This window comes from Chlorocebus sabaeus, chromosome 15 (assembly GCF_047675955.1).
Source record: "Chlorocebus sabaeus isolate Y175 chromosome 15, mChlSab1.0.hap1, whole genome shotgun sequence".
In the NCBI taxonomy this organism is placed as follows: Eukaryota; Metazoa; Chordata; class Mammalia; order Primates; family Cercopithecidae; genus Chlorocebus; species Chlorocebus sabaeus.
In genome coordinates this window covers 48,374,509-48,397,297 of record NC_132918.1, presented here as the reverse complement: position 1 = coordinate 48,397,297, position 22,789 = coordinate 48,374,509, and the positions used below count along the sequence as shown (strand labels likewise).

The 22,789-nt window shown below is 37.5% G+C and overlaps 1 protein-coding gene across 3 annotated transcripts in view; it reads left to right on the top strand.

Annotated features, from left to right (window-relative positions):
• PLS1 (plastin 1) overlaps positions 1 to 22,789 on the top strand; it is a 111,242-nt gene that overhangs the window by 66,764 nt on the left and 21,689 nt on the right. For all 3 annotated transcript variants that reach the window (XM_073023528.1, XM_008008848.3, XM_073023529.1), the window contains 8 exons: positions 2,179 to 2,342; positions 3,768 to 3,897; positions 8,957 to 9,089; positions 10,851 to 10,932; positions 15,029 to 15,194; positions 15,275 to 15,417; positions 17,239 to 17,331; positions 20,615 to 20,810. In XM_073023528.1, the coding sequence (XP_072879629.1) occupies positions 2,179 to 2,342; positions 3,768 to 3,897; positions 8,957 to 9,089; positions 10,851 to 10,932; positions 15,029 to 15,194; positions 15,275 to 15,417; positions 17,239 to 17,331; positions 20,615 to 20,810 (1,107 nt within the window). The remainder of the gene's footprint in view (positions 1 to 2,178; positions 2,343 to 3,767; positions 3,898 to 8,956; positions 9,090 to 10,850; positions 10,933 to 15,028; positions 15,195 to 15,274; positions 15,418 to 17,238; positions 17,332 to 20,614; positions 20,811 to 22,789) is intronic.

Below are 22,789 nucleotides of genomic sequence, written 5' to 3'. Positions count from 1 at the left end.
CCTGTTTCCCAAAGTCCAAATATAGTTGTGAATTTCTGGAACACCTAATCTCAAATGACATCAAATGATTCAGCATACGTAATGGTATCATGAATACATAATGAAGCAGCAATGAATTATTGACAGATTAAACAGAATTGCCATCAAGTGAAATGTAGAACACAAATATCTTATGTGTATTTTACACAGCACACATATTTTATATGGAATGTGGGGTCAGCAGATTCATTTTCTAAATTCCCTCAAGAAGTTAAAGTCTGAGTGGTTGCTCCCTTTTTAGCTACCTGTGACTTCCTCATGCTTATTCCTCTTTTTTTTTTTTTTTTTTTTTTTTGAGATGGAGTCTCGCTCTGTTGCCCAGGGTAGAGTACAGTGGTGCAATCTTGGCTCACTGCAACCTCTGCCTCCCAGGTTCAAGTGATTCTCCTACCTCAGCCTCCTGAGTAGCTTTGATTACAGGTGCCTGCCACCATACCCAGCTAATTTTTGTATTTTCAGTAGAGACAGAGTTTTGCCATGTTGACCAGGCTGATCTCAAACTCCTGACCTCAGGTGATCTGCCCACCTCGGCCTCCCAAAGTGCTGGGATTATTGGCTTGAGCCACTGTGCCTGGCCTCTCCCCCCCCATGCTTATTTCTTTGATGCTTAGTCATGTGCTAAAACTGAGTTTTCTATCAGAGTAACAGTACCCTTAAAATATATATGGTGGCCCTAAATCTATGGGGATATAGCAGGGAAACCCACTCCGACAATTCTTTTTGGGTTCTTTTCTATCTTCCCTAAGTGTCGGCCAGTCTGAGAAATAAAGGGAAAAGTACAAAAGAGAAATTTTAAAGCTGGATGTTCGGGGTAGACATCACATGTCAGCAGGTTCCGTGATGCCCCACAAGCCGCAAAACCAGCAAGTTTTTATTAGTGATTTTCAAAAGGGGAGGGAGTGTACGAATAGGGTATGGGTCACAGAGATCACATGCTTCACAAGGTAATAAAATATTACGAGGCAAATTGAGGCAGGGTGATATCACAGGACCGGGGCGAAATTAAAATTGCTAATGAAGTTTCAGGCATGCATTGTCATTGATAACATCTTATCAGGAGACAGGGTTTGAGAGCAGACGACTAGTCTGACCAAAGTTTATTAGGTAGGAATTTCCTCGTCCTAATAGGCCTGGGAGCACTATGGGAGACCGGGGCTTATTTCATCCCTATCTGCAACCGTAAAAGACAGACGTCCCTAGAGCGGCCATTTTAGAGACCTCCCCCTAGGAACACATTCTCTTTGTTAGGGATGTTCCTTGCTGAGAAAAAGAATTCCAAGATATTTCTCCTGTTTGCTTTTGAAAGAAGAGAAATATGGCTCTGTTCTGCCCGGCTCTCAGGCAGCCAAGACTTTAAGGTTATGTCCCTTGTTCCCTGAAAATCGCTATTATCCTGTTCTTAAGGTGCCCAGATTTCATATTGTTCAAACACATGTGCTCTACAAACAATTTTTGTGTAGTTAATGCAATCATCACAGGGTCCTGAGGAGACATACATCCTCAGCTTACAAAGATGATGGGATTAAGAGATTAAAGACAGGCATAGGAAATCACAATAGTGTTGACTGGGGAAGTGATAAGTGTCCATGAAATCTTCACAATTTATGTTCAGGGACTGCAGTAAAGACAGGAGTAAGAAATTATAAAAGTATTAATTTGGGGAACTAATAAATGTCTATGAAACCTTCACAATTTATGTTCTTCTGCCATGGCTTCAGCTGGTCCCTCTGTTCGGGGTCCCTGACTTCCCGCAACAGGGATAAACTCCATTTAAATATATACAAGGGTTTTGTTTTGTTTTTGTTTTTGTTTAAGAGATGGGGTCTCACTCTGTTGCCTAAGTTGAAGGGCAGTGGTGTGATCATAGCTCACTACAGCCTTGAACTCCTGGGCTCAGGTGATCCCCTCACCTTAGCCTCCCAAATAGCTGGAACTACTAAGCCTGATTTAAATATGAGTTTTTAAAATAAAGCATATAGCATATTCTGTACAGTTCAGATACAGGAAAAAAGGTTACTGCCACCTGTGAAACAAATGTGGAAGGCTCTGTCTGCATGTCTGTGAGTCCTCCCAAAAAGCCTTCTTAGTGTACATCTTCAACAAAGATTACAAAATATATTTGATGATATATCTTTACAGATATTGACAATAGTGGGTATGTCAGTGACTATGAACTTCAAGACCTGTTTAAGGAAGCAAGCCTTCCTCTGCCTGGCTACAAGGTGCGAGAGATTGTGGAGAAAATTATATCAGTTGCTGACAGCAACAAAGATGGCAAAATCAGTTTTGAAGAGTTTGTGTCAGTAAGTAACCTCATCCTTTTGGGCTACTGATAATCTTGCTTAAAGCAGAATTGTAATAATGTCATCACTAGCTTTGGTTAAATCCAGCTTCAGAAGCCAGAAAAAGGACTGCTTTAAAATGATGATGATAATGACAATAACTATTATTATTGAAATAATTTCCACAACTAATTCATAAAACAAAGGAAAAAATTATTCTCAAATTGTTGGAATGGAAATCAGGTTTAGATAACAGTAATTCATTCCCTAGAATACCTAGGTGAGTTCAATGCTTATTGTCCATTAATATAATTGAATAAATATTTATGAAATATAAATTGTCTGACTTTGCATTCTTTATTGATTAAGCAGATATTATAGCTCTTCTCTTCCTAGAAACTTTGCTAGGCACTGTGAGTAATTTGATGAGTAAAAAGAAACGTGATTCCTGCCTTCATGGAGTTTATATGTGTTGGGGAGACTGCAATGCACAAATTGATAGAAGATAACTGAGAATTGCTATGACAGAGTGGTGCAGGTCCTGTGAGAGTTTGTGGTAGAAGGAATTGAATTTGGAGGCGAGGCTGGATAATGCAGGGACTCAGGGAAGGTATCCCTACAGCGTGAAGACTGTGATGTGTTCTGAAGAAAGATTTTAAAAGTGGGTTGCAGGAAAATGAATAATGTGGGAGACAGGTAGACATGACAGCATGTGTAGAGGCCCTGTGGCTTTAGAGATAGTGAATATTCTCAAGCAACTGAAAGAATGTTTGTGTGGCTGGAGCTGAGATGGTAAGGGTAAGGAATGTAGCTGGGGAAGTCAGTCAGAATCAGGTCACACAGGCCATGTCAAATTTTTGTTTTTATCCTAAAAGCAATAGGAAGCCAATGAAGTGAGAAGAATAGAATGTGAAGTGACAAGATCAGATTTGCATTTTTTTAAAACCCAATCACTTTGCTGCATGCAGAACTGATTGAATTCAGTCTTGCCAGTCTCTGGTGAGTCCAGTGAGAAAGTGATTGGGAAAGGGAGTTTCTGTAAGCCTATGTTATTTCCTTTAAGAGGTGACTTATTTTAACATGAATACATTTGAGATGTTCAGCCAGGAAAATATCTTCATTAAGGCATTCTTTTATTTTTAGCATGTAGTTATTTCTTAGGCTTTCAGTACAGAAGATTATGGCAACCCAAGAAGAATAATTTCAGTGTGTTCAATTTAAGCTTAGGTATAAAAAATTTATTCCACTGTTTGGGGTTCAAGTATTTGTCTATTTTGTGTTATTGGTAAAATGATGAAAGTTATCTGTGAATATAAGCAATAAGTACAACTGACTAGTATTTAATTTGGTGTTATTTCTTATTAAATAAAGAAGTATAAATAAATATCCTTCATCTTGTCAGGTTTTTGTTATCTGATTCTCAATTTTACTTATGTTCCATTCCAGCTAATGCAAGAATTAAAAAGCAAAGATATCAGCAAAACATTCCGAAAAATAATTAACAAGAGGGAAGGGATTACTGCTATTGGAGGAACTTCATCTATTTCCAGTGAGGGCACACAGCATTCTTATTCAGGTAACTGACTCCTCCAAATCTGATCTTTTAGTCACTGATTCATTCATTAAGTGACATATTTAATCAGTTCTAAGATGCCACTCATTGTGATTCATACCATTATTTTATGTGCTATTGAGGAGAAAAAATACTGCAGAGCACAGTATAACATGCCATTGAATTTGAAATACATGTCAGTTTCAGAGATGTCAAAATGAAAAATCCTAGAATCATTGAAATCAATGAGTTCCTACTATGGATCAGGCTCAGTCTACAGAAAAAAGATTATAAACAACAAAGTGGAAGTTGTTTGTACTCCAGCATTAGATGTATTTAAAAGTGGCTTTTGAATGGCTTTTCATCCTGACTGATGAGATGGCTTTACTTTTAGACCTGAGCTAGGAGTGGTGGAGAGGCTTATATTGCAAGGATTTTTCTCTTCCATTTTCTGAGATCTGAGATACCTGATTCACCTTTTATCTAGTAACCAAGTGACTAGAGAGCATTGCACCTTATTTGCTTGATCTCATTAATTTGCTGGACCATTGCCCAGTGGGAAATGCAGAGGCATATTAACTTTTAAGATGAGGTATCTTCCCCATATTAAGCTATCTGAGATGTCTAAGAACCTTTGGCCAAGTTCTTTTTATTCGTATGAACATAATTAGAACTATGCTTTTTGGCCTTTTGACAAAATTACCTGTAACCTTTTCCCCTCTTTCTTCATTTCAGACCTGAATCTGTTAATTATCTTCTTGATTCTGTCCCTTCCTAATTGGATTTTCCTCTAGTCATACACTCAAATTTCTCTCATCTATTGTATGTTTTTCCTAACTTTTTCCCATAGAGGTACATAACTGTTCACTTTTTGAAAGGTCTTCACCCCTTAACCCAGTTTCTGCCTGTCATTTCTACTGAAGTGGCTCTTTTTAAAGACAAAAAAACAAATTATTGAGGTATAATACACATTCAGCAAAGTGCTGTAATCTTAAGTATATGGCTCAATGAATTTTTCCATGTGTATATATTCATGTAGCTGCCAATTGGAACAAGATATGGAATCTTTTCATCACCTGAAGACTCCCCCATTCCCCTAGTAGTAACTATTCTTCCCTAGAGGTTACGTCTTTTCTAATGTTTGTCACCATAAATTTTTGTTTACTTGTTTATTGAGGTATAAGATACATGTAGTAAAGTATGTGACATGTACTATTCTTTTTCTTTATTAAAAAAATTTTTTTTTGAGACGAAGTCTTGCTCTGTCGCCCAGGCTGGAGTGCAGTGGTGCGATCTAGGCTCACTGCAAGCTCCACCTTCCAGGTTCACATCATTCTTCTGTCTCAGCCTCCCAAGTAGCTGGGACTACAGGCATCTGCCACCATGCCCAGCTTTTTTTTTGTTTTGTTTTTTTGTTTTTTGTATTTTTATAGAGTTGGTGTTTCACCATGTTAGCCAGGATGGTCTTGATCTCCTGATCTCATGATCTGCCTACCTCGGCCTCCCAAAGTGCTGGGATTACAGGTGTGAGCCACTGCACCCAGCCAAAGTGTGCTATTCTTAAGTATATTGCTTGATGATTTATTTAACCTATGAGTACACCTATATAACTATTCTCTAGAAAAAGATATGGAACATTTAATGGCTTTTATAAAAAGAAATAGCAGCTTTATTGAGATATAATTGACATACCACAAAATTCATTTTTAAAGTATACAGTTCAGTAGTTTTTAGCATATTCATAGTTGTACAATTGTCATCACTATTTAATTTCAGAACACTTTCATTACACCAAAGAAAAACACCATACTCGTTATCAGTCACTCCCCATTTCCTTCTTCCTGAAGGCTCTGCAACCATTAAACTACTTCCTATTTCTATAAATTTGCCTATTCTGGAAATTTCATAGAAATGGAATCATACTGTAGTAGCCTTTCATTTGATAGGCTTCTTCACTGGCGTAATATTTTCAAGGCTCATCCATGTTGTCACTTATATCATACTTCATTCCTTTTATTCTGACTGCAGCCTCGACCTCCAGAGTTCAAGGGATCCTCCCACCTCAGCCTCCCAAGTACACAACCATGCCTCCCAAATGTGCACCACCATGCCCAGCTAATTTTTCTATCTTTTGTAGAGATGCGGTTTTGCTATGTCACCCAGGTTGATCTTGAACTCCTGGGTTCGAGAGATCTGCCTGTCTTGGCCTCCCAAAGTACTGGGATTACAGGTGTGAGCCATGGTACCTGGCCCCTTCATTCCTTTTTATTGCTGAATATTCCATTCTATGGCCAATACCACATTTTGTTTATCCTTTCATCAGGTGATGGACATTTGGGTTGTTTCCAGTTTTTGGCTATTATAAATAATGCTGGATGAACATCATGAATGCATTTCTGTATGGATATATACTTTGAATTCTTGTAGGCATATACTTAGGAGTAGAATTGCTCGAATTTTTGTTAATTCTATGTTTAACATTTTTAAAGAACTGTCAAATTGTTTTCCAAAGTGGCTACACTCGTGAGGGCGATCTGGCTGTGACATCTGTCACCCCATTGATTGCCAGGGTTGATTTGGCTGATCTGGCTGGCTAGGCAGGGTCCCCTTCCTCCCTCACTGCTCCATGTGAGTCCCTCCCGAAGCTGTGTGCTCAGCTGAAGAGGACAACCATCCCCAATAGAGGTTGACTGGTCTTTGGTGAAGGGTATACGAGTAGCTGCACTCCCCTGCTAGAACCTCCAAACAAGCTCTCAAGGTCCAAAGTGGCTGCACCATCTTACATTCCCACCAGCAATGTATGAGGGCTCCAGTTTCTTCACTTTCTCACCAACACTTGTTTTTGCCCATTTAAAAAATTACAGCCATCCTCGTGGTTGTGATGTGGTATCTCATTCCTGGTTCCTGTGCCTGAAACATCCTTTCTTTCCTTGCCTATATTCACCTATTGAAAACCTGTATTTCAAACAGTACCTTCTCCATAAAGCCTTTTCTTGATCACCCTAACTAAAAGTGATTGCTGCTTTTTTTAAATTCTGAAAACATTGCACATAGATTTCTGGTGGTGTGTGTATTTCCCTTGTATCACATTTCTTTGTATATTTGTTTTATAATTACACTAAAAAATTCCTCAATGGCAGGTACAGTATTTTAGTGATCTCTGAATACCTACACTCCATATCCTTTTAAGGAGGTATGTATGAAGAGGCGAGAAGATAAGGCAGATCAGGATATGTACAAAGAGGAAATACTAGTACATATTTGTGTTTTTGTTGGCTTGTGTGCGTATGTATGGATTAAATTTTGGGGGTACCTGCAAAATATTCCCTTGGGAAAATTACCTAATTCTAGGAACTGCGGCAACAATGGAGAAGGCCGACTTATTATGTGCTACCCTCTGATGGAAATGGGGATTATTTACTTTAAGGATTTATAATCTTAAATGATTTTTATATCTACAGAATAATAATAAAGCCATACAATGTTTTTACTTTAAGTTCCTTCCTATTTTCCCTACTGCATAACTCAACAAAATTTTCTACTTAAGATCAATGTACCCATACTAGAAGCCATGTGTTGAGAAGTTGGTGGATGAAGATGGCCAAGGATAGTGCTGGTGTCTAGATTTGTGTCAGTTTTTTTGTTTGTTTTTTGTTTTTTGTCTGTTGCCTAAGCTGGAGTGCAGTGGTGTGATTTCAGCTCACTACAACGTCCATCTCCCAGGTTCAAGCAATTCTCCCTGCCTCAGCCTCCAGAGTAGCTGGGATTGCAGGTGCCTGCCACCACACCTGGTTAATTTTTGTATTTTTTAGTAGAGATGAGGTTTTACCATGTTGGCCAGGCTGGTCTCAAACTCCTGACCTCAGGTGATCTGCCCATCTCAGCCTCCCAAAGTGTGGGGATTACAGGCATGAGCCACCGCACCCAGCCAATTTGTGTCAATTTTTTAATAGTCAAAGTTCCATGGAAATTGAGCTGTTTTATTCATTTGAATAACTCTTGACTGAATTCAGTATTTTTGTTGTAAGCTAAAAATCACAGCTCTCTAAATCTTTTTGGGGAGGATGGGTTTTATTGCCATGGTCTTTGTTTCTTGTATTTTTTTCCTTATTTAATTACATATACATATTTGACCTCTGATGGTCTGCTTCTGATTCATTAGCTTTCAGAAGCAATACATGTTTGGAAATATTTTTGAATCAAACCAAATAGATATTGTGCTCATTTAAGATATATACCTCCATTTCTCCTAATATATCAGGTGGAAATGTGGAATGAATTCCCCTCCCCTGTCCTGTCATTTCTTTTTCTTTTTTTTTTTTTTTTTTTTTTAGACAGAGCCTTGGTCTGTGGCCAGGTTGGAGTGCAGTGGCGCGATCTTGGCTCACTGCAAGCTCTGCCTCCCGGGCTCATGTCATTCTGCTGCCTCAGCCTCCCAAGTAGCTGGGATTACAGGTGCATGCCACCAAGCCCAGCTAATTCATTTTTGTGTATTTAGTGGAGAAGGGGTTTCACCATGTTGGCCAGGATGGTCTTGATCTCTTCACCTCGTGATCTGCGCATCTTGGCCTCCCAAAGTGCTGTGATTACAGGCGTGAGCCACCACGCCCCTTCCGCCCACCTTTTTTTTTTTTTTTTTTTTTTTTTAAAGAGTCTCTCTTTGTGGCTTAGGCTGGAGTGTAGTGGCATGATCTCTGCTCACTGCAACCTCCACCTCCTGGTTCAAGATATTCTGAAGCCTCAGCCTCTCCAGTAGCTGGGACTACGGGCATGCATGTGCCATTATGCCTGGCTAATTTTTGTATTTGCAATAGAGACGGGATTTCTCCATGTTGCTCAGGCTGGTCTCGAGTTCCTGACCTCAAGCGATCCGCCCGCCTTGGAATTGCTTTGGGAAGTGCTGGGATTACAGGCCTGAGCCACCACATCCAGCCCTCTTCGTCTTTTCTTAAACCCTTTTGTGTTTTAGTAGATTTTTAATAATGGTCAATTATTATCTTTGAGCAGAAATTAACAAGTATGTTTTTGTAGTGCAATAAAGTTTGTGAAATGAGATTTGCCTACGAAGATTTTCTCCTTTCAGAGGAAGAAAAAGTGGCTTTTGTTAACTGGATAAACAAAGCCCTGGAGAATGACCCTGACTGTAAGCATCTCATACCCATGAATCCCAATGATGATAGTCTTTTCAAGTCACTTGCAGATGGCATCCTTCTTTGGTGAGTTCATCTTCTGGTTAAGGAAGCTGTGTTCTTCCTGATTACATTGATGTGCATTCCATGAAAACTACAATTCAGCCGTCCATTGTCTTTTGGAATCCGTAGCTACTTAGGTCCTGGAGAATGTATATTGCATAGAAAATGAACTACTGTGTATCTATTGGAAAATTTCCAAAATTTTCTTTCAAATACAATCCCTTGTTTTTATGTTGTCTTTTATGTGTATTACTATAATAATTGCCAGGAATCTTTTATTTGTCTGGTGCAGTTTTAAATATTCATAGGGTTTCTCTTTTCTTTTTCCAGTAAGAGAGTATTGATTATTGACTGGAACAGGAACAAGAGGAGATGCAAAGGGAAGATATTCCTTATTCGTACCTAAATGAAAATAATGTTTTGATTCAGCCTTGTGTTATCCTTGGCTCTTTGCATTCTATTTTTTCTCCCTATAGTGTAAACTCTCTGATGGAATGTCTTTGTCGTCGTTGTGTGTACCATAGTCCCAGCATACTCCTTTGGACAAAGCAGAGATCTTTTCTTTAGTTTATAAAAAGTACAGAAGATTTACAAAGTAGAAAATAACCATCACAAATATCCTTACCATCCATAAATGACTTACTAACATTCTAACACATTTCCTTCAGTCTTTTTTTTTTTTTGATGTTTTTACTTAAAAAGGAAAACAAAACCTTACCCGTAAGTACAGGATATTAGATTTTAGGACATTAAATATAAAATATACCTTGACCTCCACCTGCAATTCTTATGTTTCTTTGACTCTCAGAGAAATTCCTATTATGAACCGAATGGGTATTTTCCTAATCTTGTTTTAAAAGGTAAAATTCTAAAATATAGAGACAAAATTTATATTAATTTCTCTGAAAATGTCTAAATTATTGGTCTTAGATGAAATCTCTGGCTTCGTATCTTTCTGCAACATCAGTAATTTTAACAGTGTTGATACTACTTTATGAGGCTTCTTGGAGAATTTCTTTGTGTTTTAGGCTGTTGAATGCTGATTACCATTAAGTGAAATAAAGACAAAACTAACATAAAGAAAATTCAGGGTGATGGCTGGGCATGGTGGCTCACGCCTGTAATCTCAGCACTTTGGGAGGCTGAGGCAGGAGGATCATTTGAGGTCAGGAATTTGAGACCAGCCTGGCTAACATGGTGAAACCCCATCTCTACTAAAAATACAAAAATTAGCTCTGAGAGGTGGCACACACCTGTAATACCAGCTACTTGGGAGGCTGAGGCAGGAGTATCACTTGAACCCAGGAGGTGGAGGTTGCAGTGAGCTGAGATCGCACCACTGCACTCCAGCCTGAGTGACGGAGGTAGACTACATGTCAAAAAAAAAAAAAAGAAGAAAGAAAAAGAAAAAGAAAATTCGGGGTGGTTAAAAAAATTAGGAGAAATGCTAAGATTACTCTTGCAGTGAGTGATGGATTTGTTTTAGGAATGGGAATATTTCTTGGATTTTAAGAATTAAGTTCCTGGCATGAATTACAGTTTAATTATTATTATTATTTTTTGAGATGAGGTCTCTCTGTTTTGCACAGGCTAGCCTCAAACTCTTGGGCTCAGCCTCCCAAGTAGCTAAAATTATATGCACGTGCCACCATGCCTGGCTTACTGTTTAATATTTTAAAGTAATGAATTGTTATTTTCAAAATTTATCTATTTTGGCTGTTTGCAATAATAAACTAAAAAAATTTCTTCGAGTATTAAACTAAATTATTCTCATTTTCTCTTTAGCAAAATGATCAACTTATCTGAACCAGATACAATTGATGAAAGAGCCATCAATAAGAAAAAGCTCACGCCATTCACTGTTTCTGTAAGTATTTGCCCTTTGCTTATAATCATGTTACTATGCTGAGAAATGTAAGACCTTTATTAATGAATGCTTGGACCCAGATAAAACCTTTGATTTAATGTAATGTTGTTCTCCTATAAAAACTGGGTTTTTTTTGTTTTGTTTTTAAGAGACGAGGGTCTTGCTATACCCCCCAATATAGCTCACTGTAACCTCAAACTCCTGGGAGCAAGTGATCCTCCAACCTCAGCTTCTTGAGTTGTTAGGGCTATAAGCATGTACCACTATGCCATGCTGATTTTTTAAAGTTTTTGTGGAGATGGGGTCTTGCTATGTTGCTCAGTCTGGTGTTGAACTCGTGGCCTCAAGTGATCCTCCCACTTCAGCCTCCCAAAGTGCTGGAATTATAGGCATGAGCCACCATGCCTGGCCAAAACTGGATTTTTATTAAATAAAAATTCAGTTGGATTTTGTAATGAATGAAATGAAGATTCAGGGTACTTTGGATGCACTTAAGCTGTAGTATTCAGTTTATATTATTGTAATTATTGAGTTATTTATTAACGAGCACTTGCTTGATGCCAGTGCCCTTATCGGGTGGTTGAAAAATAACACTGCAGGTTTATCATTTCACAAAATTTTAAATTATTCTTTTTGTACTAAATTGTTCTGTAGTTGGCTTCTCCATACAGATCTTGTAAAAGTCCAGGTATTTATACATACCACACTTTCCCCCTCAAAATCTCTAGAACAATAAGTGGATAGTAATATTTACTGAGTATTTACTGGGTATCAGTCACTGATCTAAACACACTATGTAAATTATCCTCCCAGCAACTTTATAATAAGGTATATACTATTATTTTGTAGATGAGGAAACTGAGGCACTGACAGGTTATACAGAGGCAGAGCCAGGATATGATCCCAGTGGTCTAGCGCCAGAGCTCATTTCTTAATCACTGTGTTATACTGCCACTCTCATGTGGTGGTAGTAATAGCAACTATTTAAAGTGTGGTCACAATAGTAGCTATTAAAATTAAGCTACTGCTAACCTGTGTCCTTCATTTGGCAAGTGCAATCCTTGATTTTGCTAAAATTATTGATTCCTCTATAGAAAGCTAGTCTTCTATAAGACATTACCCCCTGCATATATTGGAAGTATGCTATCTCTAAAAGTAAAACTGCATGATAGCCCCTCAGATCCACTCTGTGGCTACCACAAAATTCTTACAGAATATTTTTTCTTTATTTTCTTTAACGCACTAAATATAAATATTAAAAGTAAAACCAAGCAGTAAATGTATACAATAGTAAGAAATGCCGTATTTCAGATTCAGTGGCAAAAAAATGGTCATGTATGTATCCTATAAATAAGATAGATGTGAATATTTTCAATCATCATGGATATTAAATGAAGATCCCAGTACAACATGTGAAAAATAATCTGGCAATTGCAACTGGAAATAGGCTTCTTCAAGAATGGTAATTTCTATTAGTGATATGCAACATTATTGACCTATTAGCAAGCAGGGAACAAGAAAGCCATGTAGTCAACATCCAATTCTGTACTTCTCAAAGATAACAGGAAATGAGGGAACCTGTTAGACAGTCCAAGCCTAACCATGTACCACTGCCCTATAGAAGGCGGGGCCACCTCTCTTGTGTCCCAATTGTTTGTGATTCCCTACTGTCCCCCTCTTTCCGCATCAACACAAGTCTTCAGGAAGGCTGGGTATTCAGAGCAGTTGTCCATGGTAAGAATTGTATAGCAACTTCTCCATGGGGTTCTCCTGTTACTTCCTGTTCTTAAGATGTTTAGAAGTAGCTTAGTGTGACCACTCCATTCCCTACTAACTGATAGGGCAATAATGTTGTATTTATCAAGTAGAAACTACCATTTACTTGAAAGAAACATGTTGCAACTCCTTATTTTCTACCCATTTTTTAAAGCCAAATTACTTGTAAGACATTTGATATGCTTGCAAAGCAAACATCTTTGAATAAAATTAACATCAAAAGCAGTTTTTCTCCTATATGACCAACACAACCCGTTGATAAGACAAAGCTGAGTTAACTGTTTAATGCAGTAAGAGAAAATACTTGCAAAGCTTTGTTAGTGTCTTGGTGCTGGGAAAGTGAGGGCAGCATCTGAGAATTGGAATTGTGGTTTAGGGCAGGTCTTTCAATATGAGAGAGGGCAAGACGGCTCTGATCCAGACTGGGCAAGGTTCTCAATGCACCAGCCCAAGACTGGTGGAAATAGCAAGGGGAGGATTTTAAGGTGAAGAGGTCAAAGATTCTTAGAGTATAAACTGTCATTGGCAGGATTTTAAGGTGAAGAGGTCAAAGATTCTTAGAGTATAAACTGTCATTGATGTTTTCATTGAAGAGTTAATGGGTCTTTTAGGTAGTGCCTGCAGTGAAAAATTTTTGCCTAGGCTCGAGACTCCTGGAAGAATAAGATCATGCTAATGAAGACAGAGAATAAAGTCATGCCAGTGAAGACAAGAGGATAGCACACAAGGTCATATTAATGTAGGCAGTAACATATGGTTTTGTTTGTTATTGTCCAGGCTGAGAGCAGTGATAGGTTTTGGTTCTTACTAGTATTGTAATCAATTTAGCGAAATTATACACTTCTTTTGGCCCACAGTACATGCTGTCAATTGCATATGAAATGGGTTATTATGAGATTAACACTATTATTGGCTTCATTTTCAGTCCAGTTCTTTCCCCTGCTGATGCATTCTGGGGAATCACAACTGGAGCAAACATCATTTATGCTCTTGGAAGCAAAGAGAAAAATATTAGTGATCATGTCTAAATCAGCAGCAGTTGTCTCTTGAAAGTTGCATAGATTTGATTTATGGTAACTTAAAAAACATCTGAAGCAGGAATGTTAATTAAAAACACCTGAAGTTATTAAAAATCTTAGATTTCCACAAAGTATTTGCAATTTGCTGTTAATGCTTTCATGTTTATGTTTATCTGTAGTGAATTATGAGGTTATAAAAATATTGAAGGTTTCTCTGGTTCTGCTTCTTTTGGGAGAACTATATTTAAATGAACATTGCTTAATACTACTACAAAAATAATTCAAAATGCTTATTTTAATCACCCCAGATGATCCCCCAAAGATGCAGCCATTTATTTACTTGGAGCTCAATAAATCACTTCAGCACACTATAGGAGGAAGCCACTGAAATATTCGCTATGCTTTGAGAACCTCTGTGCTTTGCTGCTGTTGTGACCAGCACATTAAATTGTCGCTATTACTGCTACAATATGAGAATGGCAGTAATGCATGGTGATTAAGAGGATGGGCTCTGGGCCGGGCGTGGTGGCTCACGCCTGTAATCCCAACACTTTGGGAGGCCGAGGCAGGCAGATCACAAGGTCAGGAGATCATCCTGGCTAACATGGTGAAACCCCGTCTCTACTAAAAACACAAAAAATTAGCCAGGTGTGGTGGCGGTCACCTGTAGTCCCAGCTACTCGGGAGGCTGAGGCAGGAGAATGGCGTGAACCCGGGAGGCGCAGCTTGCAGTGAGCCAAGATAGCACCACTGCACTCCAGCCTGGGTGACAGAGCAAGACTCTGTTTAAAAAAAAAGAAAAGAGGATGGGCTCTGGAGACCACTAGGATCAGACCCCAGCCTTTCCACTGTGGAACCTGTCAGTGCTGTGGTTTCCTCATTTGTAAAATCCATCTTAAGAGTTACTTTAAAATTCTCTTAAAACCTAATTGTACATAATTTTTTAAAGAAATACTTCCAAATGAGCACTTTACAGAAATATCATGTTGAGTTTGAGGTATTGGCAGAACATCCAGGTAGACATAACAAAGTACATATATAGATACAGGGCTTAGAGTGGGAACTCAGAGGAGGTCTGGGTGGAAATAGGGATTTGAAAGTCATTGGCATATAAAGTAACAGTTAAAACCATGTGATTTTTTTCGAGTAGTGGTATTTTCATTGTATATATATTATGTTTATAAATCTGAAATTTGGCAGTTTATTGTTTCTTATAGATAATTTTTATAGATAAGACCTAAGAAAGTACTTCCTCATGTGTACTTTTTTTTTTTTTTTTTTTTTTTTTTTTGGCAATTCAGGAAAATTTAAACCTAGCCCTGAATTCTGCCTCGGCCATTGGTTGTACAGTGGTCAACATCGGTGCATCAGATCTCAAAGAAGGAAAACCTCACTTGGTCTTGGGACTTCTCTGGCAGATCATCAAAGTTGGCCTTTTTGCTGATATTGAGATTTCCAGGAATGAAGGTAAGATCATTAGAAATATTTGCTGTTCATTGCATGTACTCGCTATGGGAAGAATTTACATTTCGCTGTTTTGCCCTCAGCTCTGATTGCATTGTTAAATGAAGGTGAGGAACTAGAGGAGCTGATGAAGCTTTCTCCTGAGGAATTACTGCTGCGATGGGTGAACTACCATCTGACCAACGCAGGATGGCATACCATCAGCAACTTCAGCCAAGACATTAAGGTTTATACTTAAATGTTCAAATTTGTGACATGAAATAAAGGATGTGGAGTGTAAAAATAAAAGGGGTTCAGACTTAAATTTGAATTAAATTCACAAGAACACTTGGGATAGAAAATGAAAATTTGCATTACTGTGTGAAGTAGATCCCCCAATTATATTCACGAAATATATATTTTCTAAAAACCAGATACATTGGCTTTTAATAAGAACTACAACTGGCTATGAGAGGAAAGAGATGTTAGCCTCAACAGATTAAAACACACTTTCTCATTTTATATGCCACAGATCTGCTAGATTATAATGAGGATGTCAGTCTGTTCATTTGGACTAATAATTATATCTGTTTACTGGTTTAACACTCTTACTCCCACTTTGTCAATAACCAGCTAACAGGAAATCAGATTATCTGAGGGCACAGGGAATCAGTAAACAAAGGGATCTTAAGGTATGTGCCTTAACCAGCGTAGCTTAAAACACTTCCCTCTCTACTGGGAGAATCTTGTCAACGAGACTATAACAGGCATTTCTGTCTAACGACAACTTTCCCTTGCTTACTGCCTGGATGGGCACTGCCAAGCCAGGGTGCTGTGACTTTCTTCTCTCTGTTTTTTTATGTCCTCCCCTGCCCCCAGAGTAATCAGTGCTGGCTCTAATTCATGTTCCCTCTTTAGCTAGATAACCTTCAGTCAGGTTATCTTTTTCCATAGTGGCCTAGAGGACAGTCTCTCAATTTGAAGTGACATTTTATTTCTCTGCTTTCATTCTGAAATCTCTTAAAATTCAGCTAATCAAACATTTATTCAGCTCTTCCTAAAGGGCATTATGCCCAGGGGATGCAAAGACTCAGCTCTTGAGAAGCTTGCCAATTCTACTCAAACGTGTACCAGAAGGATATTTCAGTTATCTATTGCTATATAACAAACTATGCAAAATTTGCTTATAATGATTATTTCTCATCATTTTGTGGGTTGATGCATCTTGGCTGGGTGGTTCTTCTGCTTCGCACGGTTTTGGCTGGGATTACTAACTTAGTTACGTTCAGCTGTCAGTTGGGCTCATCTGGAAAGTACACAAAGGCCTCAATCACATGTCTGGTGCCTCAGTGCTCCTCCACAAGGCCTCTCTACATGGTGAGCTCAGGCTTCCTCACAGCATGATAGTCTCAGATAGTTGGACTTCTTATGTAGAGGTTAACTTTAAGACAGAGGAAGCAGAAGCTCTTAAGATTTGGGCTTGGAAGCCCCAGAACATCACTTTCACAGCATTCTCCTAGTCAAAGTGAATCATAAGGCCCATCCAAATTAAAGAGGACAGGACATAGCTTCTGCCTTTTGATGGGAAGAGTTAATGTATATATGAGGAAGAACTATGATATCCATCTTTGGAGACAATGACATTGGATGATTTAATAGTGTGATCACTGTTTACTTATTGAGGTAGGCAAGGGGTGCTGTGCACTACAGAGGAGTGTTCTTAGTTCATCCTAGAGAATCCAGGGAAGGCCTCCAGGAGATAATACTTGACCTGAATCTTAACTGATGTCGATGCTTGGGTGTGTAAACAGATGGAAAAGTAAGGGAGGGTATCCAGGTGCAGGAAACAGCATTGCTATAAACTCTGAGGTGTGAAACAGGATTGCTTTGAAGCTCTGAAGTGTGAAACAGCATGGTACATTCAGGAACCTACAAGTAATTCTGTATTATTAAAGTTATTCCATTCTTTGAGATAGAGGCAATTTCTTCAGTTTGAGCACTTGTTTTCCCTAAATTCAATGATGATTTTATTCATTTTAAAAATGCTATTTCGTATCTTTCCTTGAAGGACTCGAGAGCCTATTTTCATCTGCTTAATCAGATTGCCCCTAAAGGTGGGGAAGATGGACCTGCCATTGCCATTGACCTTTCAGGAATTAATGTGAGTGCAATTTTTAACTTTTAAAATATATTTTGGTAAAAGAGACATAGAAAATTTACCATTTTTATCATTTTCAGTGTTCAGTTCAGTGGCATTCAGTACATTTGCATTGTTGTGCAGTTACCACCATTATTCATCTCTGCAAACTTTTCATCATCCTGTAGGGAAATTCTGTACTCATTAAACAAAAACTCCTCATTTTCCCCTTCCCCCAAGCCCTGGTAACCACTGTTCTACTTTCTGACTATGAATTTGAATTTGAGTAGGAGGTACAGTCAAATTTAGAGTACAGTTGTCTACAGGCAGCATTCCCCGGTAGAGCCCTCAGCTCTCCATTAAAGTTTGGTGCTTTGCTCTATGGAAGTTTTTTTCCATGCCCCAGACTCCAAACCTCCATGTCAAGCCAACTGGCTGTCATGACAGAAGAAAGGGAACTGCATAATTGTGACCTTGAATATTTGTGGAATCAATCCTACATTCACGTTTCCCTGGTGCAAGGCAATTGGAACTCACCAGGGTGCTCTTGTGACTGTCAACATATGCCAGGAAAGGAAGCAACAACCTGTTGTTAGATTTTTAAGCAATCAATTATCAGTTTTAGCAGCTTATGTTTAGAAATATACAAAATAAAAATAGATATTCCTAGTATTTATGGTGTTCCTAGGAAGGACTGATAACAGATTCTGACCTACCAAACACACTTCCTAGGAATCTCATTCTTTTAGCATAAGTTATAAATACCAGGGATGGTTCTATCTAAATCAAGATGTCCAGTCTTTTGGCTTCCCTGGGCCACATTCGAAGAATTGTCTTGGGTCACACATAAAATACACTAACACTAATAATAGTTGATGAGCTAAAAAAAAAAAAAAAGTTGCAACAAAATCTAATAATGTTTTAAGAAAGTTTACAAATTTGTGTTGGGCCACATTCAAAGCTATCCTGGGTTGCATGTGACCCACCGGCCGTGGGTTGGACAAGCTTGAATTCTAAACATTAAAATTTGGTCAGATAATAGATTGTATGAAAATATGTCATGTACTTAAAGTGCAGTATCCATAACATTTGGTTTTAAAGGCAACTTGAGTCATTACTAATTAATTATATCTCGCATTATTATAATGACATATTTCAGAAACAGTACTGCAACGCTCTGTAAAATTTGCAAATCATTTTAATTAAAAAAATTAGGAACTTAAACTTATGGAAAATTTTGACTATATTCAAAAGAGAACAGACTTAGTATACTAAACTGTCAGGTACTCATCCCTCAGTTTCAACATCTGCCAATTCATGGTCAATCTTATCTCATTTATTCCCTATTTCCCTCCTCTTCTATATTATTTTGAAGCAAATCTTAGACATTACTTCATGGATAAATATTTAAATATGTATTTCTAAAAGATAAAGACACTTTTAAAGTAAAACCACAATACTTTATCATACCTTAAAAAATTACAACAATCTGTAACATCATCAAAATATCTAGTCAATGTTGACATTTCCACTTGCCTCATAAATGCTGTTTTTTTCATAGTTTATTTGAATTAAGACCTAAAATAAGGTCCACATATTGTCTTTATTTGGTTGGTTGGATTTTTTTTAGATGGAATCTTGCTCTGTCACCCGGGCTGGAGTGCAGTGACACAATCTTGGCTCACTGCAACTTCCGCCTCGTGGGCTCAAGTGATTCTCCTACCTCTGCTTCCTGAGTAGCTGGGATTACAGGTGCACGCCACCATGCCTGGTTAATGTTTTTATTTTTAGTAGAGATGGAGTTTCACCATGTTGGCTAGGCTGGTCTCAAACTCCTGACCTCAAGTGATCCGCCCACCTCAGCCTCCCAAAGTGCTGGGATTACAGGCATGAGCCACCACATCCGGCCACATATTGTCATTTTTTGATGTCTACATTGGTAACTTTTCATTGTTGTTTAATTTAATAATCTGTTGCTTTCTCTGATTTCATTTACATGATTAATTATTTTGCAACTGTGGTGCACAGAATTAGGTAGGTTATCTTTGGTCATGATAATACTCATATGGGTCTGTGCATACCCATTTTTAAATTTATTTTTGTGTGTGGTTGTTTTGAAATTGTAACAAGCCTCATGAACTCTCAATCTAACAGGAAAACTAAGACCTTGACATTACATTTTCTGTCCAGTTCTTCCCTATTCCATCTCTGTTTCAGCCCAGTGTGGTAACCATAGTCTTGAATCTTGTGTTCACTGTTGTTTTGCTTTTCTTTTTATGTAGTTTCCCTTCATCCAAATGTATCCCTTACAAAATTAAATTCTTCATTTTACTTTTAACTTCCTTTAAAGTTTATCATGTTATACTTAAATTTCTAGTACTTCTTTTTGAATTTGTATCTCTAAGAGTTACCCATATTGGATGTCATTGTGTGAATATACAAATTCATTTATCTACTCTCCTGTTCATAGGTATTTGGGTTGTTTCATTTGTTTTCAGGGTTTTGCAATTGTGAAAGGTGCTTTTCGCTATGATTTTAATTTTTAAAATATGTATTTCAACTTGTTTTTCATCAAGAAGAGCCTTCTGGAAATGTCACTCAGTGTACAGTGGGTATGATAACTATGCCTGTTATCCAGAGGGCACTCTACTAGCTGGCCTTGAATAAGTTATGTATAGTGCGACCACTGTGAGCTTACTGATAACAATATTTGAGGATTTTGCTGAGTATTTTAGCAAAAAGGGTAAAATATAACTCAGTTATCCCAGCAAGGAAACTCAGAGACTTTTTTCCTTTTAACTTAAAAGGCATGGAGGCCAGGTGTAGTGGCTCATAGCTATCATCCCAGCACTTTGGGAGGCCGAGGTGGTTGGATCAGGAGTTCGAAACCAGCCTGGCCAACATGGCAAAACCCTGTCTCTACTAAAAATACAAAAATTAGCTGGGCATAGTGGCATATGTCTGTAATCCCAGCTACTCAGGGGCTGAGGGAGGAGAATCACTTGAACCCAAGAGGCAGAGGTTGCAGTGAGCCAAGATCACGCCACTACACTCCAGCCTGGGTAACAGAGCAAGACTCTGTCTCTAAATAAATAAATAAATAAAATAAAATAAAATAAAATAAAATAAAATAAAATAAATAAATAAAGGAATGGGTAAGTTGACTTGGAATTACTACACATTTTGATCTTATTTTGAGTTATTATTTGATATATTTGTGGAAAAGTAATTGCTTATAAGTACGTATACCAATAAAAATTATGCCATTTAAAACTTCAATTGTAACCATTTTTGTTTTATTGTTTAGGAGACAAATGACCTGAAGCGTGCTGGACTCATGCTTCAAGAAGCAGATAAACTGGGCTGCAAGCAGTTTGTTACTCCTGCAGATGTGGTTTCAGGCAATCCTAAACTTAATTTAGCTTTTGTAGCTAATTTGTTTAACACATACCCATGCCTGCACAAGCCGAATAATAATGACATCGATATGAATTTACTGGAAGGTGTGTTCTTTCTGCCTTTCTTTAATTGACTTACTATATTTATCTTCTATGGTGTTGTCTTACTTCACTGTCAGAGATAGGGGCTGTGGTGGGAAATGCAATTTAGTGTGTGTAGTAGGTGTGTGTATCCATTGAAAAATTCAAATTATGGAAGGTGGTTGCTGGTTTTGGTTAAAAGAGAATGCTGGGGTAAATCTTATCTTTCATTTCTCCATAAGAGGTTAGTGAAAACTATCATACATTTAAAATATTCTCATAAATGATCACATAACAGCTCTACCACCAATATGGACAATGAATTATCTATTAGAATAAAATAATTATTTGTAGGTGTTTTTCTCCTTTGAAAGCTCCAGTTTGACTCTAGTATTGTTCTCTTTTTAATGTTTTTAGTGTACATGAAAAAATTAGTGTTCGTTATTTGTCTTTTGTGTGGTCTATCGTTATCTGTCTCATAATATATAATACTTTCCTGTTTTGCTTCATGAAATGCAGATTTGACCCCTCCTAATGTAGGTACTGTATTTAGTACTTTTCTATACTCTATAAATATATTCATTCTGAATGTTCTTTTTATTAGTACCATTTATTCTTTCCATCTGGGTTGATATTTTATTTTTTGCATTGTTCATGCTGTGTTATTTCTCTCTTAATATGCCCATAGAATGAAACAGAAATAAAACTTAATTAGAATAGCAGAACAAAGCTTTGATTTTATAAAATTTCTACCTAATTTGCCTTCTATAATGATGGGATATGTAGTTGTAAACATATTAGAACTCAATTTTGAGAAGTGGACTTCATGATTTGATGTAAAACCTTTATCCCTCTCCTGTGATAACATGTATCTTTTATCACAAGTAATCTTTGAAAGGATTAATTTAGGTTCTATAACATATTCTTTTGTATCAATTAGCTATGTTATATTTACTGAACCTCACTGAAGCTTACAATATATGAATCATAATGACAAAACATTCTTAATACCCAGTTCTTACTCATTTTTTGTTTCCCAGCCTTTTCTCTCCCACTCTCACACATACCAACACCCACATTAGTATCAGAACTTAAAGTAAAAACAGTGGCAGTGGTAATGGCAGTTGCTGAAGGGAGAGGCAGTTGTCAGAGGAAGGCGCCAATCTTAAGATTTTTCTGGTTTGGAGAAAGCGGGGATTCTTCTTTGTAGGGAGAATCTGATGTGCAGTATTCATGATCTCAGTGTTCATCCTCTCACACAATTCACACTTCTTCCCTTCTTTCCCAGTGAGACAGAATGAGAAATCCATTTCATGGTCTTTTTCTGCTTGACTGCCATAAGCAAAGTTCCAATGTCCTTGTCACCTCATAATTACAGTTTTGTGATTAATGAAAGACGCTTCAGATTTAACAAATACATTATTCGAAGAATATGAGTAATTCGTTCTTCTTGAAGGTCCCATAAAATAAAATAAAGATTATATTTTCTATGTAGATATGTCACTGAGAGGGAAAGTAGACAAAAAAATGTAGATTTTTCAGCAAAGAGAAATTTAGGGTAAGAGATTAGAACTTGAAAAAAAATAAGCAAAAGGAACACTGCTAGGTTTTATCAGTCTGGAAAATTTCAAAATCCCTCTGTCAGTAGAAGGCATTGTTTAGAGTGGCATATTAAAAATGATCTGCTTTTTATAGTCACTGAATTCTTGCTAGATATCTTTTCCAACTTGCTCGCTCTCTTATTTTTCATGTTTGAATTCTTTTGCTAGTGTTCAGCATGCTTTTGGAATTTTTCAGTGTGAATAGGATTGCTAAATATTTCCATTATTATTTACTATCTATTAAGATAACATGGGAAATATTTATCAGTCATCTTTATTTAGAACATATGTATGTCCTCATACATCTGTCAAAAATGTATTTGACTGTCATTGGATTATTTTCCTCTGTAAATTTGAGTTTTAATATATCCTTATGAAATTTGAAGCTTGATCTTATCACAT